Source organism: Suricata suricatta, chromosome 12 (assembly GCF_006229205.1).
Source record: "Suricata suricatta isolate VVHF042 chromosome 12, meerkat_22Aug2017_6uvM2_HiC, whole genome shotgun sequence".
Taxonomy (NCBI): Eukaryota; Metazoa; Chordata; class Mammalia; order Carnivora; family Herpestidae; genus Suricata; species Suricata suricatta.
This window is the reverse complement of record NC_043711.1, coordinates 9663046-9690826: the sequence shown is the minus strand read 5'-3', so window position 1 is coordinate 9690826 and position 27781 is coordinate 9663046. Positions and strand designations below refer to the sequence as shown.

Sequence of the window (27781 nt, the reverse complement as noted above, 5' to 3'; positions counted from 1 at the left end):
ACGTCAAGCGTGTGGAGGGCCACCCCGGCCAAGTCTCAAGCTGGGCACCGCGCACACAGCAGGCAGTGACCGAAGGGAACTCCAGCCCCGCGGGAGGGACAGCGGAGCCAGGCACATCTTGGGCGCCGCACCTGGGGGATATCGAGGCAGGCTTCCAGGAGGCAGTGGCTGGAGGCGATATCTGAGAGCGATAAGTAGGCGTTGCCCAGATGAAATACAAGGAGAGGGGAGGGTCGGTGCTTCTGGGCAGATTAGCGTTGTCAGAAGGTTGTGCTGGCCGCGGGGTGGACCCGGACAGGGAGACCGGAGCCGGCACTGTGCGCAGAGGTGCGGATTTGAGAAAAGAGGCGTCCGGCGCCCCCAGGGCCACATATGCTGACAGTCCTGCAGCCCCACCTGAACCCACAGTCCACCAGCACCCCCTCCTCCTGATCCCGTGAATCCTTCCCACTGCCCATCACTCCTCGCTTTGCCCACAATCCCACAGGCCTTTGCTCCACTTGCTTGCTTGACTCTACCAAAACTGTCTGCAGCTGGGGGCTCTCGGCATGTGACCCGGTGCAGCCGAACACCACGGGGGAGAAACGTCTCCCCTCCATCTCCCCTTTGCTCCCCTCATGGACCCTTCGTGCTGCTGGCTTTCCCGCCATACTCCCTGGCAGTTGGCTCGCTCTGGGGCCTTCCCAGACCCCTGTCCCACACCTTCCCTCTGGCTCCGGCGCCTCCCTCCCACCTCTGCCCGCCTGTCCCTTTACATCCTCTTATTAAAGAAATAGAACTCACCTGGGCGCCCTGTGTCCCTGGGCCTTGGCCTTCTCTCCTGTTACTCTGGCCCCTCTGCTCGTGCTCCAGCCAAGCCTCCACTCCAGATGAACCCTCTGTGCCCCCGTTATCTCCCCGCACCTGTCAGAGGGCTGCCCCAGCCATTCTCCCCGCTTGCAGCACTGGATTTCCCACCGCCATGCCAACACACTGTTACTTCTGCCATTTCGTAATCCCCCCAGCGGCCTTCCCGCCGCCCCCCAGAAGGGGCTGTCCCTCACTCTGTATCATTGGACCCCGCTGTCACTTCTCAACAACTCGCTGCAGTTGCATCCAAGTCAGTGGCTCCCGCTCCCCGCACAGCCACCCACCTCGCTGATGCCCCCTCGTGATCCTCCTCCACCCCCCTGTCTGGTGACCAGTTAGGGGCCTCGCTGCTTGGGCGTCTGTCTCCGCTCGCTCCCGCCCATCCTGGGAGTGTCTGCTAGTCCCCTGCTTTCACCTGCCTCGTGATGCTCCCACATTTTTATCTCCAGCCATGCCTGAACCTCGAACTCCAGGCTCACAAGTGCACTACCTGTGTGGCAGCTCCCACTCAGCAGGACCAGAACGGAGTTCGTGACACCCCCCACCCCCGACAGTTTGCCTCTGGCTCTGACCACACGCTCAGGCCGATCCCTGGGGCATCCTGAACCTGTCTTCTCACCTCAGGGCCTTTGCACCTGCTGTTCCAGTGGTGTCTGTGTGACTCGCTCCCCCACTTTCAGATACCACTCCTGAGGGACCCCTCCACCTAGATCTGTGACCCGGCCCCCCTATCTCCCTTGCTTTGCTTTTCTCCCTGCTGTGAGCATCGCCAGACATTCTGCAGCGCTCTAGTTCTCTCCTTGCGGTCTGTGCTGCCTCCAAGGGCAGGCATCCCTGTCTAGCATGTTCCCTGCTGTGTCCCCAGCACATAGTAGGCGCCCTAAATCCTGGTGCCCCATTGCCCCAGAAGCCAGGGGTGGGGGGGGCTGCAGGTGGATAAGCCAGCCTGGGGCTCAGATGGAGGGAGTGGAGAGACCGTGCTGGGGTTCACCCACGGGTGGAGTAGCAATCAGAGCCGCCGACTGGAAAGAGCAGAGGGTGCCCAGCCAGAGCCACTGGAAGCCAACATTCAGTGTTTGGGCGGCCGTGGAGCTGTGGGGAAGGGGACGGGAGAGGGGTTGGTCCCCAGGGAGCTGTGGGGAAGAGAAGGTTCTAGAAGGAAGCATGGGGAGTCCTGGCATCTCGGGAGGCCCTGGTGAGAACCATGTGTGAGCAGTGCTGAGGTGGAGTGTGGGAGCTGGGAGAGAGTGGGGTGCAGGAGCAGGAGGTGAGGACCTGGGCCGGAGAGGCAGGCCAGGGCAGAGGAGCCAGCCATGGGGTGGGGAAGAGTGCAGTATCCCCGCGGACACCTTGTGGTGCTGATGGGAAGGAGCTGGGGCCTGGGACCGAGCAGGAGTGCTCCCGAGGATGCAGGGAGGCCGTGGCCGCCCTGGTGTGCCGAGGAGAGCCAGGGGGCACAGAGGCCGAGGAAGGGATGCAGATCCCCAGACATGGAGGGTGCAGGCTGGGGTTGTGCCTAGTTCCTAGCACCCCCACTCGGCCCCCTTCCCAGAGGAGGATTCACCCACCAGGACCCAGAGCTGGCGTGGTTGCTCAGGCAGCGCGCACTGTGGACTCTGGGGTGCAGGGCTGTCAGACGACGCGCTCAACACGGGGTGCGCCCTGCAGAGGGCCGCGCTGGGAGAAAGGGGTTCTGGCACTGCGCGAGGTGGGCCTGCCCAGAGTGAGCCCAGGGCGAGGAGACCCAGGGAAGGGAGGCGAGGGTCCCATACAGATGTTGGGGGACCCTGGGGTGAAGGGAAGAGACGGACCCGCCCCCTGTCCGGGCCTCAGTATCCAGAGTGCGGCCCAGTTGCACGTGGCCCACTGGGTGTGCCGGGAATCTGGGGTGGGGTGGGGACGGGCCTCTGGTGGTTGGCCCCCAACGTGCCTGCCCATCTCTTGCAGAGATGGTGGCCACGCGGCAGCAGATGAATGACGCGCAGCTAGCTCTGCAGCAGCGGGACTACTGCGCGCACTACCTCATCCGGCTGCTCAAGTGCAAGCGCGACAACTTCCCCAACTTCCTGGCCTGCAAGCACGAGCGGCACGACTGGGACTACTGCGAGCACCTTGAGTGAGCCTGGCCGGCCTGCTGGGAAGAGGGGCCGCGGGCGGGGGAGGGGGTGCTGGCCCGGCCCAGCCCGGCTTCCGGGCGGAGGCCCCACCTCTGCCCGGGGCCTGCGGGTGTCAGCCAGCGAGCACCTGCTGGAGCAGAGCCCCGCGTACAGCAGGCGGGGGCCTCCCAAGGATCACGGTGGGCACCCACTCCTCTCCCTCCGGCTTCCTGGGGCCTGGGGGGGGGGGGCTGATGCCCCCTGTGTGCTCCACCCGCAGCTACGTGATGCGCATGAAGGAGTTTGAGCGGGAACGGAGGCTGCTCCAGCGGAAGAAGCGGAGGGAGCAGAGGGCGGCGGACCTGGCCAGAGGCCAGGGGCCGGGCGAGGTGGCCCCCGAAGTAGTCCTGTAGTGGGCCCGCCCCCACCCTATGGACCAGGAATAAATAAAAGCCTCTGGGCGCCTCAGCCAATCCCTGCCTCTTGTGGTGTGCCAGTTCCCCAGCCCCGCCCCCTGCCCCCAAAAGAAACACACGGAGCCAGAGTCCAGGTTGGAAAGGGGCAGGCAGGTTTATTCCAAGCGCTGGAGAGTGGTAGCCCCCCCATCCCCTCCCCCAGAACGGTACTGAGGGGTGAGAGCCTGGCCTGGCGGAGCCTGGGAGGGGGGCGGCTCAGAGCAAGAAGGGGATGATGGGCATGCGCAGAGGCGGGTAGTCTCGGAACTCCTTCAGGTAGCTTCGGTGCTTGCCCTTGGCCCAGATGGTCATCTGAGTGAAGCCCACCAGGGAGAAGAGGGCCACTGTGGGGCGGAGCGGGGTGTCAGGGAGGGGCCCCAGCGCCCAGGTGGGCTGGACTGGGCCCCATGGAGGGAGGGACAGTAGGCTCACCTGGGAGACACTGTGTCATGATGGCAAAGCCGATCCAGGACCCCACCTGTGGGGATAGTGAGCAGGAGTGAGGATGGGCAGGGCTGGGTGGGGCCAGCAGGTCCACAGAGGCCTGGCCCACCCCCCAGAGCCACCTCCCCCCAGGACGACTATTGGAGGCAAGCCTGCCTGACACCCCCCTCCACCCCCTCCCCGTCCCCCCAAAAGGCCAGCTTTCCCATCTGCAGATGCTACTGCTGAGCCAGGCACCCCCATCAGGGGCTGGCTCCTCCCCGCTGGAGGCCGGAGGGGGGGAGGGCAGGCCCGCACCTCGTAGGTGTAGTTGGGGCAGGACACCAGCAGGAAAAGCCAGGTGAAGGGGTTCTTGGTGGGGTATGGGATCTTCCTGGTCTTGGACCCTGGCAGGCAAGACAGCGGGGGCAAGTGAGACCCCCCTCACCCAGCCCACCTGGCCTGACCACCACCCCCTTGCCCGGGGCAGGCCACTCACCAGCCGGCCGCAGGTCCCGCAGGGCCATGTGGATGGAAAAGTTGCCAAGCTGGCAGATCTGTCAGAGCAGCAGGGTCAGCCTGCAGCCCCCAGACCCCCCCCGCCCCACACCCCTCCTCACAGCCCGCGTTACCACAAAGATGGCGAGTGCCAGTTTGACCTGCTGAGCTCCATATGCTGAGGAGGAAGCAGAGAGGAGGCCCGTGAGGGGAGAGCCTGATGGGGGGGAAGGCACACGGGAGTGGGGGCACGGGGCCCAAGGCCACTTACTGGGGGGCGTGTAGAGAGGGTGGTTAATGTAATAGGCCATCCATGCGGCGAAGCCCCAGTAGTAGGTGCAATTCTGAAAGGGAGCAGGGCGGGGGTGAGTCCTGGCCTGTGGGGGGGATGGGGGGGCTGGGACAGGGGTGGGGGGAGGGGGGCAAGGTGCTCACCTTGAAGATATTGCGCAGGGGCATGGTGCCGTGCGAGAAGCGGTGCACGAAGAGCGTCTCCAACAGACGCTTGATGTAGTGGAATGAGTGGCAGATGCAGGCCAGGCTGCAGGGGTGGGGCAGGGCAGCTCAGCTGGGGCAGGTCCTGCAGGCCACCCTCCCCCCGCCCCTCCCCCTTTCCCCACTCACTGCACCACCGTGTGCCGGCTGGATGTGAAGTCATATTTGTGGCCGTAGATGAAGGGCACCCGGAAGTAGAAGAGCAGGTAGATGAAAAGGGGCCCTGCGTACTCGGTCAGGAAGACCTGGGGGCATGGGGGGGCAGGTGAGTCACCCCGATGCAGCTGACGGGATGGAGGCCATGGGCAGGGCAGGGGCTCACCGTCACCCAGCTGATCTGGGCCCCCAGGTCCCGGAAGTAGAGTGTGGCCGTGGTGCCCACGGGCAGCTTCTGCAGGACATCCTCATCCTTCAGGGACTTGCCCTCTGCAGAGAGACCAGGCCAGGGCTCAGAGCCGCCCAGACCCCTGCCCGCTGCCACCCAGGGGCCTGGGGGTGGCCACGCAGACAGCTGTACTCACTGGGGTCCAGGCGGAGGGACTGGCGGGCAGGGTACCACTGCGGATCTGTGGGGAGAGCAGGGAGTCATGGCGCACAGCATGGTGGAGCCCAGGGACCGCACAGCTCCAGCCCCAGGACCAGGAGCTCGGCCCCTGAGGTCCGAGCCTCTAGGACACAACCGGGCCCAGCCCAGGCAGGAGACGAGGTTATCCTTGCGAAAGCCCAGCAAGGACACTCCTGCTGATGACCACGCAGGGACGTGTGCCCCAGGCAAGCCAAGAGAAGCCACACCAGGGTCCCGCCCAGAGGCCCCTGCCCAGAGAAGTCACAGGGGTGGCACAGCTGTACCCTGGACTTACGGGTCTTGGTGAAGAGATTCTTGATCTCGGCAATGGTGGCGTGGGGCTCCACCTGGGGGAAACAGAGGCCTCAAAGAAGTCGGGGCAGGGGGGCACAGTCAGGGCCCCCCCTGGCAAGGGGGGGACAGACAGGGGCCTGGGCAGCTGCTGTGGAAGGAAGAAGGCTGGAGCAAGGGCCCCACCAGAGCAGAGACCATGAGCCTGGGAAGCTGGGCCTGCCTGTCCTCACCCCCTCCCAGCTCCCCTGAGTGACAGCCCTCATTCAGGGCCAGAACTCCCATCTGCATGCCTGGCGTCTGCAGGGGCAGCTCTCAGAACCCCCACCTTCTTCCCAGGCCCCGCAGCCTCGCAGGGTGCACGGAGGCTGCCTCACCACCTCCCACCAGAGGGCCGGCTCCCGGCCACACCCAAGGGCCAGCGCTGCCCACTCTACCCCAGGCTGGCAGGGTCAGGCCCGGGGACGGCACCCCTCATCTGGACACAAGGATCCAGCCAGAGAGCTCCCACGTCCTCAGAACCAGGAGCCCCGAAAGTAACAGGCCCAGACCCTGTGTCCTTGGCCCGGTGCCGCTGCCGGGGCCGCGGTCCTACCTTGTCTAGGAAGCAGAGTTTCTCCCGAGTCTTTGCGTCCAGAATCTCCACCTCAAAAAAGAGAACGGCCTTTTTAGGTTTTTTGGTCGTCTTGGTGGGTGTGATCCGGGGGAGGCCGTTGAGGCCGAGGCCGAAGCCAGGGCCGGGGCCAGGGCCAGGGCCGGGGCTGGCCTCCCGGGCCACCAAGCTCATGTTCAGGTCCATGCCACCCCACTCTGCCCGCCGCGGCCAGCGGCCCCAGCTGCCGGCCGTCAGCCCCCACCTCGGACCTCCCCCCCCCGCGGGCAGCTCCGGGCCGGCGCGATCAAGTTCCGCCGCGGTGCTGGAAGGGAGCCCGTGCCTGCCCTGGCACCGCCACCTTCAGTGCAGATGTAACCCGAGTGCCCCACAGCCAGCGCCCGGCTAAATATAAAACCGCTCCACACCGAGCCCCCCAGGAGCCATGCCATGGACTTCCTGGGGGCAACCCCTGGGGGCCGGGTCCCCCAAAAGTGAGGCTTGTGAGTGGACACAGCCCCTCAACTGCACCAGGGGTGGGGAGACCCTCTGAGGCAGGCACAGAGGCACGTGGGGCCTGGCCGGGGAGCGGGAGGAGGCTGAGGCCCGAGGGCCGCCAGAGCCATGGCGCCCGGCTCAGGCCCACAGAGTTCACGGGGCTTGGAGAAATCCCAGCTATTTTGAAAATCCAAGAGATAGATCATCCATTTCCCCTTCTGAGCTGTAAGAGACATTGCAGATTATTTTCCTTGTGCATTTGTGTTCCCAGGGAGGTGACAGATTCCGAAGTTATTGGTGCAGAGAGCCTCTCTCTAAGTGTGAAAAGGGTCAGGACATGGAGAAGTTTCCGGCCAGCATCCCCAGCCTAGATGACGAGGCCCCGGCCCCTGCCTCCCTGACCTCCCCTTCTCCACTCATTTCTCACTAGGTCCAGCCGGGCCTTGGCCAAGGCCACCTCTAGGGCGGTCTTCCCACCACGTCAGCCCAACACAGTGCCCTTGCCTAGGCCCTGGGCCCCACAAAGCCCCAAGCCTGGCCACCCCCAAGCCCACCCTTGTCCCTGAGCCGCCCCAGGACAGTGGCAGAGCAGTGGGCAGAGCTGGGTGGGAGAGAGCCCCCGGGGAAGGGAGGCTGGGGGGTCTGGTCCCCCCATCCCAAGCAGGTCAGAGAAGGCACCGAGAGGAGCAGGGAGTGTGTGAACTAAAGCTGGAGGGAGGCTCCGCTGAACCCCAAAGGCCCTAGTGCTCCTATGCGGGGCGGGGAGGGGGGGAGGACTTCGCAAAGATGCTATTAGATGTGGGTCGTGGCCTAGGTCTGACCTCAAGTCAGCCACTAGCAAGCAGGTGCCGAGAATCCTTCCCACCCATGCTAGACCTTCGGTCACAGCCACTGTGGAGAAAGGAGGACAAGAAACCCCATGGTGGGGCCCCAGCCAGGGCTCTCTGAGGGCAAGGCCAGCCACCCACAGCCCGGCAGATGGGTCCGCCGCAGGCAGCACCCCCTATAAGGAAAGGGGCCCCCTCACACACGCCCCAACAACAGCGGGAGATGCTGGGGACTGAATCAGGCCACACCACGCAGTCTCCGTGACCAGCCCTCACTCCCCTCCGAGCCTCAGCTGGGAGGCAGGCAGGAAGGCGCAGACCTCCAGGGGCTATATGGGGTCCTGGGACATTGTAATGAAGTGCTGGCATGGGGCCTGACAGGAAAGACCCCAAAACCCGGGGCTGGCGTGAGGAGGCCCAGTGGGGAGGGCGCAGGCCTGGGTGCCGATCCTGGCCCCTGCGGGCCCATCTGCCCACGCAGGCTATGGAGCAGGCCGTCACCCCTGCTGTGGCCAGACCGCTGTGTGGCCCTGGGGGCAGCTCACCGAGCCTCTGAGAGCCACAGGCCAAACAGACGGGGCCAGAAGAAGGAAGCTAGTCATACCGCCCAGGGTGTCTGGGCCCAGCAAGGGGACTTGTGGGAGAGGGAAGGGGCACACGTAGAATGTACCAGAAAGGGCTAGAATAGCAGGGCCGTGGGCAGGCATGGGGCCTGCCCTGTGGCTGCAGGTATATTAATAGTTCCTGGGTCCCAGCGGGGCAGTGCCACATGCCTTCGGAGCCTGAGTGGGGCAGGAAGGCAGCACCAGGCCCACTGGGAGAGGAGGCCTCCAAGTTCCTGCTGAGCCACTCAATAGCTTAAAATACAAGCAGCCCCTCTCCCTGGCAGCCAGCTGCCAGGGGGAGGGCTGAAATCCTACCCTCTCCCCCAGCCTGGGCAGCAGACCAGGGTCCAGGGAGAGTCGGGGGCCCCGACTGGCGACTGGCTGCCGGGAGAGGAAGCTGCGTGGCAGGAGGGGTGGCCGGGCGAGGGGCACACTCCCAGCAGCGGCCTGGAGGACAGGAACCTGCGCCCTCCAGGAGGTAAGCCTGGCCCTGGGGGCAGCAACCAGGGCCCAGCCCAGGAGGAGGTGGGGTGGGGGGAGGGGGCTCAGCTCCGGGCTGCTGCGGCAGGGGCTGGGCCGGTCCTTCCCCACTTCTTGCCCCAAATCCCACGACCCAGCAGCTTCCATGCTGAGTGAAGTCTCAGAGAGGCCCTGGGGGTGAGGGGGACGTGGGACAGGGCCTCTCTGTACGATTTTATAATGATTTCGAAATGAAAAGTGAAATAAAGGTTAGGTTAGGTGGCAAAAAAAAAAAATTCTGCTAAGTAAAAGAGGCCAAAGAGTCACCATATTTATGTAAAATGTCCAGAATCAGCAGATCCGAGGAGCCAGCAAGACTGGGTTGCCAGGGGGCTGGGAAGGGGGAGTGGGGAGTGTTGCCTGATGGGAACCCGGTATCTTTTAGGGAGGACGGAAATACTCTGGAGCTAAAAAGCGGTGGTGGTCACAGTGGGGCAGACCACATTGTGAACACACCAAATGCTGCTGAACTATTCATTTTTAACGGTTTGCTTTATGCGAATTGCACCTCAATAAACTTTCTAAGGGGGGAACGCAGGCGCAGGCCCCGATTACCCATCAAAAGAAAAGGCCCCAGGGCAGGGAGCAGCAAGGGTTCCCAGGCCCACCCCCTCCCAGCACCAGGGCCCAAATGCAGGGGACCTGGCCATGTGCTTCCCAGTCCCTCAGCCAACCCACCGCCACACCCCTCCCCTCCCAGCTGTGACCCCAGCCCCTGCTCTGTACTGAGCACACCTCCCATACCCTTCTCTCTCAGTCTCTCTCTGTCTCGCCTGCCCAGGCCTGATGCCAGCCTGGGGTGGGGACCCAGGGCAGGCCCACGCCAGGTCAGACGGTGCAGGCAGCTGCCAAGCACAGCCCTGAGGCAGGGTAAGGGCAGAAGGGTAGGCGGCAGGCCCAGGCCCCCTCCCTCGGGAGAAGACAGGCCTGGGGAAGGGAGCAGAGCTCAGCCTTCCTGAGGGAGCTGGAGGCAGGTGGAGGGCTGGTGGGGGGGGGTCACTGCCCGAGGTCCCAGCCCTGAACACAGGCTGGGGGGTGTGGCACAGCAGCCTCCCGCACAATGGACACAGAGGACAAGGACGGGGCAGACACCCTGGCCTGGGACACGGGCGCACGGCTCTGTGATAACAGTCCCACTAGCCCGGGAGGAATTCTCACCCAGGCGCCTGAGATTCCGGGATCCCACCAACAGCAACTCGTGGCACCACGAGGTCAGGGCAGGGGGGTGGGGGGAAGGGGCAGGGCAAAGGGTGGGGCCACAGCCCACCCTGAAAGAGGGGCAGGGGTCAGGCTGCAGCCCTCCCCAGCCTGGAGGGGACCGCCCAGAGCCACTGCTGAGCAACAGGACCTGTGGCCTTCCAGGTCTTCAAGGGAACAAAGAGGCTGCTGCTGAAGGCAGGAGCAGCAGAAACGGGGCGCTGTGTTCTGAGCTAGTGCCGGCACCCAGAGCCAGGCTCCCGGGGAGAACCCCACCCAGCAGACGGGGAAGAGCAGAGCAGCTCTGCTCCTGTAGGAGAGGCTCAGGGCCTTTGCACATGCTGTTCCCGCTGCTGGACCACTCTCCGCAGACCCCACAGGCCTCCCCCCTCCACCTCCTCAGCCTTCAGACAAATTCTCAGGGAGGCCCTTCCTGACTTAAAATGGCAACTCCCAGATGCCAGCTCCCCAGGACACAGACTGCCCTGTTCTCGATGCTTCCCCAGTGCACACAACTGCCCAGCAAGGAGCTGGGCTCCGTGAGCACCTGCTCAAGGCACCTGAACTGCCCTAAGGCCCCCCCACCAGCCAGAGCCAAGGCCTTTCCCTGCTCCTCCTCCACCACACCCTGAGGCCCTGCCCACCCAGCTGTGCCCTGCCCACCCAGCCAGACCCCAAGCATCAGCAGGGCGGAGTTGCTGCCCTAAGCTCTCCCTGCCCTGGGCCAGGGACCAGGTTCCAGGGAGGCCTCTGGGAGGCCCCCCCACATGCCCTCCCAGCTCCTGTGACCCTGTGGGGCCCAGCAGCTGGCAGTCAGACCCTCCTCCCAGGCTCTGGGGCACCGCTCACTGAGGGAAAGGGTCAGTGACCAAGCCAGCTCCAACTCCAGGGGAAGCTTGCTGTCCCTCTGCACCAGCAAGCCCAAAGCAGAAGGGGCACCACGCTGACCAGCTCTACGTGGCACTGCCACAGCCAGCAGTCCCCACACGAGGAGGGCTCCAGGGCCGCCTCAGTTGTGTGCACATTCCCTAGGCTCAAAGGCCAAGAAGACTCACATAGTTCCTGGCTGTGTGGCCCTGGACACGTTACTCAACCTCTCCGAGCCTCCATTTTCTCATCTATAAAGTGGGCGATCCCCACCTGCCATCACGCAGAATTACCATAAGATTTACAGAGATAATAACAACCCAAAAAAGGAGATAAACGTGCCCAGCCTAGAACAGATCCTGTGTGGAATAAATAGACCAACCCTGGCAAAACAGCACTGGCAGTACAGCCAGGCCCTTTCTCCCCAAATCCTGACCGTGCCCTGTGCCAAACACAAGACACCAAGGTCAGAGAGGTGACTGCTGGTGCTCCATCCAGCTGGTGACAATGCAACCGAACCCTAACAATAGTAAGACAGGTGGAGGGGGAGGGGGGGCGGGGCTGCAGCGACCCGCCGCCAGCGGCCCTGCTCTCCACCGCCCCCTCGTGGCCATGGACTCCACTCCCGATGCGGGAAGACCAAGACCCTGCCAAGCACAAGGCTCCAGGACCAGGACTGTGAGTAGCTCGGGCTCCTGGGAGCCACCATCGCCCCACGGTCACTCACTCGTCGCTTCATCCGTTGCTGCCTCCCTCCCTCCCTCCCCATCTCAGGTACTGCAGTGAACACCCCAGGGCCAGTGTCCCCACCCTGTGTGCACTGTTTGGGGGGGGGGGGCGGCCCAACAGCAACACGCTCTGTCGCCAAGAGTTGTGGAGAAAAACCAAACTGGGTTGGGGAGTCCGGGGTGGGGAGGAAGGCCTTTTTCAAGAGAGTGGTCTGGGAAAACCTCCCGGAGGAAGGGGCATCTGCACAAAGGCCAGCGGGACGTGGGGGAACAGGCCCACACACCAGGCAGAGGGGACACCAAGTACAAAGGCCCTGTGACTGAACGTGGTTAGCAGGCCCAGGTGGCCAGAGCAGACGGGACACACGCAGGGCCTGGGGGCCGCGGGAGCGGGGGCAGCGCGCGGCTCTGGCTTTACTCTGTGTGAGGTGGGCAGCTTCCCCTGGGAGCTGGGAGACTGGGGGGGACGGAGCAGGGAGGCGGCCACAGAGGAGTGAGAAGCAGCGGCCTTCTGGGCAGACTAAGGGCAGAAGCACAGCATCTGCTGAGGGTCTGGGGGGGATGTGTCTGATCCGGGCCCCTGAGGGAAGGCGTACAAGGGACACGGGCATCGGCGGGAGGAGGAGGCACCACCTGAGCCCAGGTGTGAAGAGCCAGGTCGCACCTGCTGCACCTGCAGGAACTACCAGGCGGGCACGGCACATGGGGACCGGGCCCCTCTTGAGCCTCAGTGTCCCCCCTGGGCCCGGCGCTCCCAGGCCCCTCCCATCTGTGAACAAGACCATGGCCTCACGGCGGAGTCCACAACCCAGTGCCCCTCAGGACAAGGGGCAGGCACAGGCCTGAGGGTCGGCGTGGATTCCAGGTCACCCCCATCAGCTCCCTCTTGCACCCCTGTGACTTCTAAGCATCTCAGGACGGCCCTGCCCAGTGGGCATCCAGAACAGCAGGCCTGGAGCAGAGGCAGCTTCCCACGCCCCTCCTCATCCCCCCTTCCACCTGCCCAGCAGCCAAGAGCAGGAGCGCCTGGCTCCACTTCTCAGGGAAGCCATGTTCCCAAGGCGGAGGGACACTCCCGGGTCATGCGGCAGACGCCTGGGCCCAGCCGCGCACGCATGGGTACTCAAGGAAGGCCAGCCCTGGGTACACACAGTCCACGCAGAGATGGCACAAGGCAACACTCAGCCCCCAGCAGGCTCTCTGAGACCCCGCATGGGTCTGCCTGCCAGGAAGGGCCCTGCAGCCAGGCCAGCTTATGCTGGGCAGCTGGGGCCGGAAGGGACCTGTGCGCCCTGGTGGTGACACCTTTCCTGGGCCTGGCTCACAAGCAGCCTGCTGCAGGTGCAAGCCCTGCTCAGTGCACCTAAGACTCTAGACAAAGATGCAAAGACCCTGATGGGTCCTGCAGGCCCTCGCGGCACCCACAGGCCCAGTCGGGGCACAAGAGCTGCAGCACCCGGAGGAGGGAGGCCCGGCCCTGGACTCCGGCCGCTCACCCACTCCACAGATGCACAGGCTTGGGCGCGTTCGCCTGACTCGGCGACTCAGCACTCGCAGCTCCCTCTCCCGTCCACTTTCCAGAAGGATCGATGTCACGCTACGCACGCCAGGCTGGCTGAGAAGACCCGGGATCAGCTGCCGGGAAGCCAGCACAGGCCGCACCTGCTCCGCCAGAAATACCACCTTCCCCAGCGGGCTCAGCTCGTGGCCCCATTTCTGTGAGGTGCCCAGGGCACTGGCACCAGCCTCCATGAGGTGCTGTGATGGGCAGAACATCACCGAGGGCGGGGAGGGCGGGGCGGCGTCACCACCCACTCCCAGGCCCTCATCCAGCCAGTTCCCACCCCCTGCCCCCACTGGCCAGACAGCAAGAGCCAGGGTCTGAATGCCAATGTCCCCAGGCTCTGGGACAGGGGCTAGGAGAAGCTGGGGGAGCCCATGCACCCCAGCAGCAGCCTGGAGAACATTCATTGGGGGCTCATGTGACCCCGGGTTGGTTGCTGCAACCACATAAAGCACAACCTAAAGGGGACACCGAACCAACACAGCAGGGCCTCGATCTGCTGCTCACTGGCCCCCTTGGCCCCTGGGCCCCCACACCTCCCTGGGCAGGCACGGGCTACACCTTCCGGGCCTCCAGGGGGCGCTGTCCCACCTGGAGCAGTGCTGCCGGAGCCTGTGCTCCTTGGAAATGCCTCAGCTAGAAGCCTCTGGTGGGTGCCTGCCTTGTGCCCAGGGCCGCGCGGAGACCTCCACTCTCCTGACTCACCCAGCCTCACCGCGATCTGTACGCGAAGGACTGGGCCCCCAGCTCTGCGGCTCAGAATCCAGGGGCCCCTCGGCCAAGGCATGCAGCCAGGAAGTGCTGCCGCACCTGCTCGGCCCACGCCCCGCCCACCACCATGATGCGCACGGTGATGCCACACCACCAGCACTCTGAAGCATGGCATAGATGCTAACAGGAAAAAACGGTGGGCAGGGCCCCTGGATCTGATCCTCTGGAAGGCACCCCCTTCCCTCCTGACACTCCAACTCCTGCACACTAGTCTTGGAAGGTCCAGTCTGCGGTGTGTGGCAGGGAGCCCAGGGGCTGAGCCCGAGCCTCTGCAAGCCTCAGGCTCCCGAGGCCCCAGCACCCTCAGGGTCCAAGGGAGACAGCCCGTCACCTCCTGACAACACACACAGGTGGCCAGGCAGGCTCAGCAGCGGTCTCCACACTTCCTGCAGGGTTTCCGGTCCCCAACGCTGAGCAGGGCAGGGGGTTCCCCAGTGCTGAGCAGGGGCCTGCGTCCCACCAGCCTCCCAGCCCAAACCTCAGCGTCTCCGTCCGGCCGACGGGAAAGTCTGGAAGAGCACCAACAGAAAGGGTTCTCGTGACCCACATGGCAGAAGTCCCGCCATGGTCCTGACCCCTGCGACCCCAGGGTCTCTGAAGGGGGAGCTTCAACGCTCCCCGGAGACAGATGGGGGCAGCCAGCTCAGCCCAGGCTGCCTTCCTCAAACAGGCCCCAGCCCCTGGAAGCCCAGAACCCCTCCCAGCAGGGCCTCGGCCCTTCCCTGCAGGGGCGCCCCACCCTCCTTGCCCGCCCAGCCACCGCCAGCGCACACTGAGCCTGCCAGACCAGCACTGCCGCCCCACCTTACAGACGAGGAGGCTGAGGCTCAGGCACACCCGTCACCAGCCTGACGGCACCCGCTACAAGCCCCAGTGGCAAGACCCCATCTGTTTTTCCCCATAGGACCGCAGGCTCTTCCTGCAGGGCTGTTCCTGGCCCCCGACCCTTGAGGGATGGCCCAGATCTGCACCCCTGCACCCCCTGGCCAGATTAAGGGAGGTGACCCTGTCCAGTCTCTGCATCTCTGAGCAAAAAAGGTGCCATCAGCCCAAGATGCTGGAAGAGACAGGAGACACTGAGCCCTGCAAGTACAGGCCAATGGGGGCAGCAGGAGGCGCTCATCCAGGACAATCCCCCACCTGCGTCCGGGTGGGCCAATCCACCCCAGAAACTCTTCCAGAATCGCCCGCTCTGGGAGCCCATGGCCAGCCTCATACACGGCAACAGCTAGCGCCTCCCGCATGCTCATGATGTGCCAGACACAGAGGCACATTCTCAACACAAATCATCTCTTTTACTGCTAACCCCTTTTCCAGATGAGGAAACTGAAGCTCATTTGTTCACCACACAAATACTGACTGAACATCTACTACTGCTACATGCCAGGCACTGTTAAAGGCTCTGGGAATCTGGCTATGGAAAGAGTGACAGAAATCGTGCCCACGTGCAGCTGACATTTTAGCAAGGGCAACAAAGACAATCAAATAAAACTGCACATAACATAAGAAGATGCCATGTGCCACCGGAAAAGCAGAGCGGGAAAAGGGGACCGGGAGTGGAAGGTGAGGAGGGGGTGGTCAAAAAGGCCTCCTAAGGAGACCTTGAGACAAGCCCTGAATGCAGGGTAGGAAAGAGCTGTTGAGAAATGTGGGGAAAGCATCCAGGCAGGGAAATGGCCTGTGCAAAGGCCCTGAGGTTCAAGCAACAGTGTAGAAACCTGTGGGGCTGGAGGGAGTGAGCGAGAAGGGGACTGGGGGGAGGTAACATGTTGTGCAGGGACTCACCCTCCAGGTGAAGACTTTGGCTTCTATTCCGTTTTGTTTTTTTTTTTTAATGTTTACTTATTTTTGAGAGAGAGAAATACAGAGTATGAGCAGGGGAGGGGCAGAGAGAGACTGTGACAGAATCCGAAGCAGCTCCAGGCTCCGAGCTGTCAGCACAGAGCCCGATGCAGGGCTCGAAGCCACAAACCATGAGATCATGACCTGAGCAGAAGTCAGACACTCAACCGACTGAGTCCCCCAGGCGCCCCCTGGCTTCTATTCCAAGTGAGGTGAGGACCCTAAAGGATTCTGGGCAGAGTGGGGATATGGCCCGGAGAGTTCTTAAAGGATCCTTCTGGACTAGAGGGGAAGGAGAGTGGAAGCAGGGAGCCCAGAAGGAAGCTATGGGAATAACTCAGTCAAGGCAGAAGATGCCTTAGACCAAAGATCGGCCGACTATGGCCCAGAGGCCATCTCTGGTCCACCGCCTGTTTCTGTACCGACTAAAACGGCCCTTACACGTTTGAATGGTTGGGGGAAAATCAGAAGAAGCCTATCCCGCAGCACAAGGAAATTACGTGAAATTCAGACGCCAGCACCCGCAAAGCGGTATCATAGGGCCATGGCCGCAGCTCATCAGTTGGTGTATCATCTGTGGCCGCTCGTTTACCACTATCGAGCTGAGAAGACGTCACAGGGGCTGTACGGCCACAAAGCCTAAGGTATTTACCACCTGGCCCTTCACGGATAAAGCTCACCGATGCCTGGCCTGGGCCTGGTGATGGCAGCACAGCGGGGGGCTGGTGAGAAGGGGCTGAGTTCCAGGCGCACCGGCGGAGCTCCAGGGTGTGCAGGCCGCTGGACACAGCCGGGAGAGAACACGCAGGGCCACACAGCCCCGGGGCCAGGGGAACCAGAAGGCTGGAAGGGCCACCCACTGGGGTGGCGACACGCAGGGTTGGAGGGAAGCCTAGAGCTCAGGTTCGGGCACTGTTAAGTCTGGACTGCCCACCGGACAGCCCCAGGGAGAGCCCCAGCTTGCCGAGAGCCCACGTAAGGGGAGGGGGGGCGATGTGGAACCCCCACAGGCCTCTTCTGCGGACAGAGAGGTTCCCCTTCGGTCTCTTGGGAACTGTTTACTGAGCCCCCCAGTGTGCTGGGCCCTTGCTAGGTGCCGGGCCTGACAAGCAGGAAGACCCGTGTGTGACAGCGGTGCGCAGGGCGGTGTTCCAGGCGCCAGGATGCAATGGCAAGCACAGCTGAGAGAGGCCGTGCTCCTGGACTGGTCCGGTTCACGGTCAAGGGGAACGTGGGCAAAGCATCTGTCACGTAACGTGAGGTCAGGATATACCAGGTACTGTGAAGGGAGCCTGGCGGGGGCCCAGAGCGCCACAGTGGTGGTCCGGGAAAGCCACTCTAAGTAAGTATTCTTTGGGCCACAGCCAGAATGAAGCCAAAGGCTTCCCTGTGGGAAGTGCAAAGGCCCCGCAGCAGCAGTGAGTCTGGCAGTGCTCTGGAACATCCAGAAGCTGGAACACAATGGACTTGAGGGTGAGCAGCTGAGGAGGAGGCTGGTGTGCAGGGAAGCCCAGACAAGCACTTGGGGGGAGGTCGCTGGGGTGCCACCTCGTGCTTTGGTTTTGAGGCAGATCCCTCCTGCTGTGGCTGCTGCAGGCAAGCATGGAAGCAGACACAGCAGCCAGTCTCAGGAACAACCCAGGCCAGAGAGTCGCTGGGGCTGGACTAGGGCACAGACGTGGCAAGTGGCAAAAAAAGACACTCGAGTTCCCAGATCTTCAGACACCGCTTATTGAGACCAGGCCGCCAATTTCGAGTGCGGGGGGAGAGAACTATCTATGTAAATATGAGACATGCACATACCAATCATAAGACGCAGCCCAAGTCAAGGTGAAGGCTGCATTCTGGGATGGAGGGAGGGGAACACTAACAGGCTAAGGGGATTTCAGCAGAGGAGGGCAGGGCTTCTGGAAGGTTTAACAGGCCCACTTGCATCTTTAATGGGAAAGGTGACCTAAGAGGGACCCTTGTCGCTGACAGAGGGGCCCAGAGAGATGCCCTTGGCTGCCTTCGCACCTGCAGCATTGCCTGTGAGCCGCACCTGAGCCCTGCGGGCCCCGCCGGGCGGCAGCAAGATGAAGCAAGGGAGCTTCCCCGCACCTCCGCTCCCCATGCACTCCCCATGCGGCGTCCCCATGGGGATGTCCCGCCACCCTCACGTGCCGTGCACAACAGGCCAGGCGCACCAGAATGAGGCAGGCCCGCTCCTCAGACGGCGCCGGGAGAGGCCTGGCCGGAAACATTCTTAGGCTGTGGTGACCATGGCTTCCCACTACCCACGGGATCACCGCCTCATCCTCCCCTGAAAACTCAAAGTTCAGGTAACTTTGGAGTCAAAAGCAGGGGATGGGAGGGGGAGGACCAAACTCCAAAGTGCGAAAAGATGACCAGTGACCAGCTTCACGACGGAAAGGCGGGCAGGAGCCCCCGCTAACACGGTGATGCCGGCCACACATGCTCAGGGCCCCAACAGCCAGCCCCCAGGGGCACACACAGGAGGGTCCTCCCTCCCCATCGGACCGAGGTGTCCCGGGGAGCGGGGCTTCGGCGATGCAGCTGGCAGCCCGAGCCTGGCCTGCTCCTCTGTTCCGAAGGCCAGTGTCTCTAGCAGATGCGCCCACTGAAGCCCCCACCAGGCACCAGGGCTTACAGAGAATGAGGGCCTCAAACACAAAATCAGAAGGTGCAGAGAACTGCAACAGGAGAGGTGATGGGGTGGCTAGTGTGGCCTGGGTGCGTCAGGGTGGGGGGAACCTCTCAAGAGGAGGTGACATTCAAGCTGAGCCCGGAATGGTGGGATTGCCAGACGGGAAGGGCAAAGCCATCCCCCCCTGAAACACTGGTATTTAGCACAGCGGTTGCATGATTCCACCCAGCCCTGGGGTGGACAGCGGGTGGTCCCCATCCCCAGCCAGGAGATTCTGTTAGACTTTATTCTCTGGTGCAATATTCCACAACATACTGTTTCAGATGATGTGTATCTCCCCAAGAATTCTGACACCCCCCTCCCTCCCTCCACCACCCCACCCTTCTCCTGAGTCAGACTCCTGAGGGGTCCTGGAGGGGGAGCCCTCCTCAAGAAGGGAGGCTCCAGCTCGGTGACCTGCTTCCCGATGTCCCATGAAGCGCCAGTGCCTCCCCCGAACTCGGCCGACCCGCCCTCCCCCTGAGGACAGGCACTGTTCCCACGGCCCCACCGCAAACTGGCACGGGCCCAGTCAGTGCTCCCCGGCCCCTATAAAACGGAAAAACAGAGTTCAGAAGGCCCCGGACAATGGCACAAACCCTGCAGCCTACAGAGCCAACTGAATGGCCCGGGGACTCTGCTTACATAAGAGCCTGGTTCGAGCAGGGACAGGGGCCAGGCCGTGCCAGCCTGCCAGTCACCGTGGCCTACTGAGAGGCTCTTTATCCCTCAGAGGGCTGGGAAAGGCTCGTGGCCATCTCTAACTGACCACGGGACTGGAGGGGCGGGGGCGGCGCGGAGCCCCAAACACCGCCCACCAGGCAGTAATAATGTGGTTGCGCATTCATACGACGAACAGCAGGACACAAAGACCCCCCCTCCCCAAGGACTCACAAAGAAACCGCTCTCTTAACGTTGAACTTTTAGGCAAAATCAACAGAGAAGAGGCTTCGTCACCCTTAGGACAAAGTCCACAGGTCTCGTCATTCAACATGGGCCACCTGCAAAGTCCGGCCTCCTGGCCTCTGTGCATGCCGCCCCCCCCCCTCACTTCCCTGAAAACCTGCTTCAGGCCTGGAGGGCAGAGGCTGCGGTTAGCCCCAGTCTTCCGGGCAAGTGACAGGTACATAGAAATGGGTGGGGACAAATGAACAAATGACCACCAGAGAGCGCTCGGATCAGGACAACCAGCAAGCGTCCTGCATGGCCAGGGACAGGCTGGGGACAGGCTGGGGACAGGCTGGGGACAGCAGGGACAGGCCAGGGACAGCAGGGACAGGCCGGCACAGAGTGTGGGGAGGAGTGGGTGGGCTGGACCCGGTGCTCACGACCAACGGCCGTCAGAAGCCAGCTTCCCTAGGTTGGGTCCAGTAAAGACTGGCTCAGCATGAGATGTGGTTCCAAGCCAGCCCCACCACCACCCCCCAACAGCAGCCCCACACTCACCCCTTGGCTCCCCGGGCTCGGGGGCCTGACCAGCGGGAGAAGATGCATCCATTCATCTGGTCAGCCACGCGGCAAGGGGGCACCAGCCAGAGGCTGAGGAAGATGCAGGGACAAGACACAGAGAGTCCCCACTGCCCTCACAGAGCTCATAGAGTGACCTCGAAGCACCCAGGTGAAATCGCAACCACGGCCAGCGGCAGGCCAGAAGGAAAAGAGCAGGGTGCTGCGGGGAGAGGGTCATCCTCCAGGTAAGGTGGTCCAGGAAGGCCTCTCCCTGCAGGACCTGGCAGCTGAGCTCGCAACAATATGTACGGACCAGGCAACCGGAAACAGGCAGGTGCTCAGGGCAGGAATGGGGCTGGAGGGTTTGGGGAGACCACCCACCCACCCAAAGCGCCCACCTAGAGGGATGGCTCTTTGTCACAGTCCATCCAAAAAGGGGGTTCTGACTGTGCTCCCACTTCACCAAGGGTCAGCCCATAAAGGAAGAGGCTGTCCCCAAATGTGACCCCATGGGTGTGACAGCACCTCAAAACCAATCAAGGCCCCGTCCTCCACCCTCTGGGCACACTCCTCAGCATGAACCCATCTCCAGCAGCGGGTTCAGCGAGGAAGCCGCCACAGCCTCAGCCACAGGAAGGTCACGGCTTTCAGAAGAGGCCACATGCAGAGAGCATCCTAAGGCACACAACTGATGTGGCTGTCCACCCCCCATCCGCACAGTGATTGGTCCTTAGCCACCTAATGCCCTGTGTCCTGACTCAGGCTGGAAGTGTGCTGGCCACTTCACGCTCCCCAGTGGCCCTCCGAGACGAGGGTCCTAACCCTGGCTTCGTGGGCGAGAAAACTGCGGCTCAAGCAGGGAAAAGTGTCCCAAGGGCCAGCTTGGGGGCCTCCAAAGACCACATCCTTCACAACTACACACTCCTCCTTCCCTCAGTGCACAACCTCCAGGGCCCACCCACAGTGCAGCCCACTTGGGTCTACCAGAATCCTGGCTCTGCCACTCGATTCAGGGCTAAGGGCGCGTCGCTTCACCTGCCTGTGCCCCTTTCCCCATCAGTCAGAGAGAACGGTCCCTACCTCATAGGCTCATCACCAGGATTGAGTGAGTTAGAGCGAATACCACACAGTAGTGGCGTCGTGGGGCCACTCTGTCCACGGCTATTAAAACACCCTCTGCTGCCCCTGGCAACATCAGCAGGAGAGCGCTAAGGCCTAGGCTGATCTAGGCCACCAGCCCGAGGTCACTGGCCACACCTGTCAGTGAAAGTGCAGGGATTCCCAACCAAACTGAAGTGTTGAGTCCCTTCCTAGCACAGTCCCCACTCTGAGCTGTTAAGTCGCCACTAATCTCTCCTCAGGAACCAGTAGGAACCAGTTATTCAAGAGGCTCGGCGTGACTGGGTTGGTGGGGGCCGGGGAACTCCCGGGGTCCCACCCCGCGCTCACCCAGGCCCAACCTGCCCCGCCCACCATTCCAATCTTCCCACTCACCTCCCAACCTCAGCCCCGCCCCCGCCCCACCTCCCCGCCTAGGCCCCGCCCCCCGCCCAGGCCCCGCCTTTCCCACCTCCCCGGCCTAGGCCCCGCCCTCCCCACACCACCTACCCTAGGCTCTGGGCCAGAGGCACACACGGAAGGGCTTTAAACCTCATGGTGGCTTTCCTGGTTTGCCAATCCCAATCTGGCTCTTCCCTCTGGAACGCCGAGGGGCAGCCCATCCAATTCTAGGGCCAAGCACTCCACACCCACAGAGCCCCTCCCACTCTCCCTCCAGGTAGGCTTTGTCCTCAGAACAGTGACACACTGCGCTGCACAGCCCTGTCACCAACAGCCTCTGAGAGCAGCAGCAGGGACAGAAACTGGAAAGGGGCAAACCCAGGGCTCCAGCCCAGCTACACAGCCTCCTGATGTGACCTTGGGCAACTTAATTTGATTCTCTGAGCCTCGGTTTCCTTATGTGCCAAGTAGAATACCCGTACCCACCGGATCACCTGTGCTTGTGCCCCTCTGATTCCTCCTCTATGGATGAGCAATCAGTCAGACAGGCCGGGGTCCGGATCCCTGCTCGGCCACTGCATGACCTTGGGCAAGTCCCTTCATTTTTGTTTTGTTTTGTTTTTGAGAGACACAGAGAGACATCGCGAGCATGGAAGGGTCAGAGAGGGAGACACAATCTGAAGCAGGCTCCAGGCTCTGAGCTAGCTGTCAGCACAGAGCCCAACGCGGGGCTCAAACCCACGAACTGTGAGATCATGACCTGAGCCGAAGCCGGCAGCTCAACAGGCTAAGCCACCCAGGCGCCCCTGGGCAAGTCCCTTCAGCTGAGCCTTGGGTTCCTTACCCATAAATGTGGTGACAAAGAGGACTCACCTCTCGGGTTTCAGGATGGCCAAAATAAATGTGACCTGTTCCTGCTATTAATCCAGCAGGACTGAGTATCCAGCCCAAGACGTGGGGATCAAAACCAGCGTCCCAGCCTGTCTGCACATGGGAAACCCACAAAGGTATGTCTGGAAGGCCTGCTCTTGGAGGCAGCATGCAGAAGGGTGTGAGAGGGAAGGGGTCTGGCAGTCCCCCGCTCAGAATGCCAACACCTCTCTGCAAACAGGCACTGCATATAAGGTACAAAAGTCAAAGAGAACCCACACATAAAACGGGCTCAGTGACCACACAAACCCTAATTATCCCTCACCTATTCCAAAAGGCCATAGGAATTCAGAAGAAAAAAGCACCAAAAAAAAAAAAAAAAAAAAAAACCCAGCAGATACCCAAGATCCCACCTCCCAGATTTAAAAAATATTTATATCAAATTTCTTATTATTTTTTTTTTTTTTTAGTAAAACAAACATAGCCGGATGCCTGGGTGGCTCAGTTGGTTGAGCATCGGACTTCGGCTCAGGTCATGGTCTCACTGCTGGTGGGTTCAAGCCCCATGTCGGGCTCTGTGCTGACAGCTCAGAGCCTGGAGCCTATCTTTGAATTCTGTGTCTCCCTCTCTCTCTGCTCCTCCCCCGCTGGCGCTCTCTCTCTCTCTCTCTCTCTGTCTCTCAAAGATAAATAAATGTTAAAAAAAAATTTTTTTTAAACAGGCATCACGGAAAGCCTTCCACACCCCTTTTCTCTCCACTCTCTCTCCACTCCTTCTCCCCAAGCAAAGGTTCCTCCAACCCTGTGACTCCCAACTACTTCTGACCTATAATCGCAATGTATCCATTTATTATGGACACATGCATAGGCAGTACCTATAAATCTCATGTGATATATTTTAAAGGTATAGACTCTTTCATAGCTTGCTTTTTCCCACTCAACGGGATGTCTGGAGGGAGACTCATTAAAGGACTGGGAAATCAAACTAGATATTGTGTTCATATATTGGAATTGGGCACAACAGTTACAATGACTGAATCGGGGGCACCTGCAGCATACTGCTTGATGATGCATTTCCAGCAACTTCCTAGTGTTCTCTCATACTGAACTTTGCTTTCACAATTAAACAGGTTGCATTTGCCCCCACGGAGCTTCATTAAGCAAGCCGCTCTGGTCACGTGGTCATTTACTGTGGGGGCAGAGCCGGGCTTCAGCCCCAGGCCTGTGCAAAGCTCACACACTCGTGACACCACTAAACGTGTGTCTCCTTTCTCCTCAGTTTTGCCCTTCCAGTCCAGTTTTCCGGTGCTAAACAGCTGCCTCTAGACCAGAACTCTACCTTCCAGAACTTTCACATGCTCATTCGCATGGACCTAGAGGAAGCAAAACTTGCCTGAGGCGAGGTACTATGTGGGTCCAGGATTCTTTGCAAAATCAGCACCAACAGAGCTAAGTTTTTTGGGGGGTGGAAGATCCTACATAAGGGCAGTGGGGACCCCAAGAGGATGAGGCTTCCTCGTCTCCAGGTATCCATCTGGAGGAAATGGGCAGCGACCTGGGCTCAAGGAGGCTGAGTGGCACTGATCTTCCCCAGGACTAACAGGCTCATTTACAAGATGCAATAGCTGTTTCTCCAGTTATGACTGGGATCATTACTTTGAGCTCTCATCTGTAATGGCAAAAACAGCAACAGGAAGAAAGGCACAAAGGACTGAAGGAACGAAGGGAGGAAAGGAGGAAGAGAGGGAGGAATCTTGTAGCTTAGGGTAAGCAGCTCTCTTATCAACCCTGATCTGACCCCAAGACAATCCCAAGGCCTCCTTCGGCCTTCCAAGGAACCAGCTGCAGCCAGGGCCCTATCTGCTTCATCTCAACCAGGCCACTGAAGGAATACTTTTTCCTCCCAGATGACAGAGAGGAGACTGGCAGTGACGGTAAACTGTGACTGACACAGCAACAAATCTCCCCGCCTGCTGGAATCCCAACCACCACCACCACATCGGCCCTCAGCCCTCATTAACACCTAACGCGCCGTGTGATGCTCTGCACAGAGCACGCTTTTCTGAGCATCATTCTACCGCTGGTAAATTGCACGTCATCACCTCGCGGTCTCTCCCGGAGCCACCAAGGTCTTTTGAGAGAGGTGAACCCCTCCGTGGACAGGGGGTCACTTGGACGTGAAGGATGGGCTTAGTCTCAAATAGAAATATATTCTTTGATGAAGATATTTGAAACCTTTATTCAAACTTTGTTAAGTGGGAGTGGAAGTATCTGTGCTATGTTCACTGCTCTGCAATGGACACTTGGACTAAAATTATTCTGCTTGCTGTGAAAACGGGCTGGGAGACAAGGGTCCCTCCCACACGGAAAGTGGAGCTATCGCCCTGGAGGCTATTTGGCAAATGTTAGCAGAAAATGAGAATAAGAGAACACAGCAAAAAAACTAATCTTTCCCTCCAAGGTCACTTTGAACAGTGGGTCTGAAGGTCCCCCTTCCTTCTGGGAAGAAAAAGATTTCAATAACTTAGAGCGTGTGCTCCAGACCAAGCCACAGGCGCGCCCAGCTTCTGGAACAAACGTGCTCACACCAAGGGTCCTCAGAGGCCTACTTGACCTGACTGCTAACTAACAAAAGGAAAACTCCATTTTGCAAAGTGCCCCATGATCTTCCTCCCCGCATTCTGCAAACCGTGGCTTTTTCTCCAGGAGTGTAAGAGGCTTCAAGAGAGAAAACTGTATTAGAACTCTATTCTATAATCATAAAGTTGAATGGGGCATGAGAGATCATGGAATCCTACCTCCTCATTCTTAGTACTGTGTCAAAAATGAGCGAGGACTTCTGGGTTTCGAAGATTCTGGGTAAATTACCAATAAAATAAAATAACAGTAAAGGGGCAGACACAGGTAATGGTATGTATGTATGTAACTTGTGAATAAAAACAAGAAATCTCTCCTTTCACTTTAAATGTGAGATACCTAAGGTTGTCAAATTCATAGAGATTGAAAGGAGTATGGGGGTTGGGGCGCCTGGGTGGCTCAGTCAGTAAAGCATCCAACTTCGGCTCAGGTCATGATCTCAGAGTCATTATCTCACACTTAGTGGGTTTGAGCCCCGCATCGGGCTCTGTGCTGACAGCTCAGGGCCTGGAGCCTGTCTTCGGAGTCTGTGTCTCCCTCTCCCTTTGACCCTCCCCTGCTCACGCTTTCTCTTTCTCAACAATAAATAAGAACATTTTTTTTAAAAAATTTTTTAAGAAAGGAGTATGGGGGTTGCTAGGGGCCAGGCAGAATGGGGAACAGGGAGTTAGTGCTTAATTCGGACAGAGTTTCAGTTTCACAAAATCAAAAGAAAAGAGTTCTGGAGATGGATGGTGGTGATGGGTGCACAAAAAGGTGAATGTACTTAATGCCGCTGACCTGTACACTTACAAAATGGTTACATGGTGACTTTTATGTTATGGGCATTTTGCCACAATTTTTTAAACTGAGGAGAAAGGAAAAAAAAATCTCTACCTGCTAGTTTTCATGTGGGGGCCAGCATGGCCTAGGGACTGGCAACTAAGACTCTGGAGTCCTGAGTTTCTCTCTGTGTTCTGCATTTACCATCTTGGGGGCCTTTGGGCAAGTCATTTGACAACTCAGACTATTTCTTCATCTGTAAAAATGGGAATGATAATAAGAGTCCCTAGCCTCACAGGCCTATGAGGATAAGAAAATAAAGAGAACAGAATCTCATAACACAAGAGTAATCACACGCTAAATTGTTATTATGTGTTTTAAGAATAAATTAGTTTATTACTTAATGTTACCTAAAAGTCAGTATTGATCCAATAAATTGTTAGTATTATATTATCAGCTAGGTCGATAAGCGCATCAGACTTCGTTTTATGGGAAAAAGCAGCTCAAGTTAGGAGTCAGGAGACCTAGGCTTCAAGAATGGCTGTGGGCGTGAGATTTCTCCCAGGTGACACGCAAGGACTGACTGAGATGATCTCTTAGATTACCAAAAGTAAGATCAGCTTTGCTACTCGGCGAGAGCCAAGCCTGGAACTGCACCTCCCTAACCTACTAAGCCTCTCGGGGACGTCCGGGATGAGGGAAGGGGTCCAAAAGTCGTGCCAGAAGGCTGATTGCAAAGCCCCTTCCTAAGCCTGAGGAGATAGCATGGTGCAAGGCTTGTGCAAGACACCCTCGAATCTGGAACAAGGGTCCCGCAACCTTTGTTCCTCCCTTGCCAAGTCCGCCCCGGCCTGCTGGAGGAGCTGCAAGGATCCTGCAAGCTTCCCCGAGCCTGCAGAGACCCCAAGAAAAGGCATCCCCCAAAGCAGCCTGGGTTGCAGAATTAAAAATACCCCCCCTGCACATGCGCACTGCGATTTACGAGTGGCCCCGGGACACGCCGCGCGCCCACTGCGCCTGCGCCTTCCCGCTCGCCCTTTGGGGCACAGGATCAGAAAGGGGGGGTCCCACGGTCCCGCGAAGAAGCAAAACGAATGCGTCTGCGGCGGCCGCTCGGTCCCGGTTTCCTCGTTCCTTACCTCATAGTGCTTCATGATTCCTTCACACGGCGCCTACTAATCCTGCTGCCGCTGCTGCTACCTGCGCGCGACAAGGAACAGAGCCTCACGCGCTCGCAACTGCCGCGCGAGACTAACATCGGTTCCGCGTCCGCCCCGCCCCTCCCCTCCGCGAGCACCCCTACAACCAATCAGCGCACGGGGCGCTCACCTTCGACCCCGCCCCGCGGGGGCAGGTCTTGAGCGAGGACTAGCCGCTCTCGCAAAGATGTTGGCCAATCAGCTTGCGTGACACTCCGAGGGGGCGGAGGGCAGGCCGCACTGGGAAGAGCCGAAAAGTGCTCGGCCACCCACCAATCAAAATGAGGCCTCGGCGCCGCCCGCCCCTTGCCCGCGTCTTGGAAACGTCGCTGTGGAAACAGAAGGAAGCGATGCTTACCGTAAAGCTGGGGGCGGGAGCAAAAAGTTGAGTGACAGGGAGGGCAGCATCCGCATGGCTGGGGGCGCGGCAGTGTAAACTCCCAGGTGGGCACCCCGCTGGGTAACGGGGAGCAACCGGAATGTTATAGGAGCTGGGGGCGTGTGCTTGAGCGCCTGGATGGAGAAGTCTATTCTGCGAGGGGACCCCCATCTGTCGTGAATGGGAGGGGAAAAAGGGGGAAATGAACGACGAAAAATCCCCTGGGATCCCCCAATCTGCAACCCGAGCCCGAACCCCATAGGAGGGTGGGGGTGCCTTCACTGCCCTTTTCAATGCAAGCCCCGCCTCCCCACGTCGCCGGTTCCATAGACCGAGGACCCACACTTGTCCACCTGTGCTGTATGGTCACCACAGTATGGTCACCACTGGTCACATGTAGCTATGAGCCCTAGAAATGTGCCTGGTTGGTGCAAATTGAGGTGTGTTGTAAATGGAAAACACGCTGACTTCAAAGCCTTCCTAGGAAAAGGAGAAGGTAAAATAAACCATCTCACTGATAACCTTTTAGGTTAATTACAAGTTGCAATGATAACATTTTGGATATATTGGATTAAAACTGATTATTTGTAAGATTTAATAGATGGAGGCAGGGCTGG

General features: G+C 60.1%; 2 protein-coding genes across 2 annotated transcripts in view; one reads left to right on the top strand and one right to left on the bottom strand.

Annotated features, from left to right (window-relative positions):
• Positions 1-3418, top strand: part of NDUFB7 (NADH:ubiquinone oxidoreductase subunit B7) — a 4623-nt gene extending 1205 nt beyond the window's left edge. The window contains exons 2-3 of the mRNA XM_029917593.1: positions 2797-2965; positions 3226-3418. Of these exons, the coding sequence (XP_029773453.1) occupies positions 2797-2965; positions 3226-3358 (302 nt within the window). The 3' untranslated portion in view covers positions 3359-3418. The remainder of the gene's footprint in view (positions 1-2796; positions 2966-3225) is intronic.
• A 72-nt stretch (positions 3419-3490) lies between these two features.
• TECR (trans-2,3-enoyl-CoA reductase) lies at positions 3491-26852 on the bottom strand. Its single transcript, XM_029918249.1, has 13 exons — positions 26726-26852; positions 6268-6318; positions 5677-5728; positions 5338-5382; positions 5139-5242; positions 4946-5061; positions 4757-4862; positions 4593-4665; positions 4456-4499; positions 4323-4380; positions 4142-4230; positions 3833-3878; positions 3491-3744 (listed from the first exon to the last, which is right to left on the bottom strand). Exons 1-13 carry the CDS (start codon positions 26738-26740, stop codon positions 3617-3619), a joined length of 927 nt encoding a protein of 308 aa, XP_029774109.1. The 5' UTR covers positions 26741-26852; the 3' UTR covers positions 3491-3616.
• Between the last annotated feature and the right edge of the window lie 929 nt (positions 26853-27781).

What these genes read in the sequence shown, in the direction of transcription:
- TECR (XM_029918249.1), bottom strand. An exon ending in GTCCCTCCGCCTGGACCCCA is followed by an intron (nt 5,243 to 5,337) that starts GTGAGTACAGCT and finishes GTCTCTCTGCAG; the next exon opens with AGGGCAAGTCCCTGAAGGAT. An exon ending in CATGACACAGTGTCTCCCAG is followed by an intron (nt 3,745 to 3,832) that starts GTGAGCCTACTG and finishes TCCGCCCCACAG; the next exon opens with TGGCCCTCTTCTCCCTGGTG.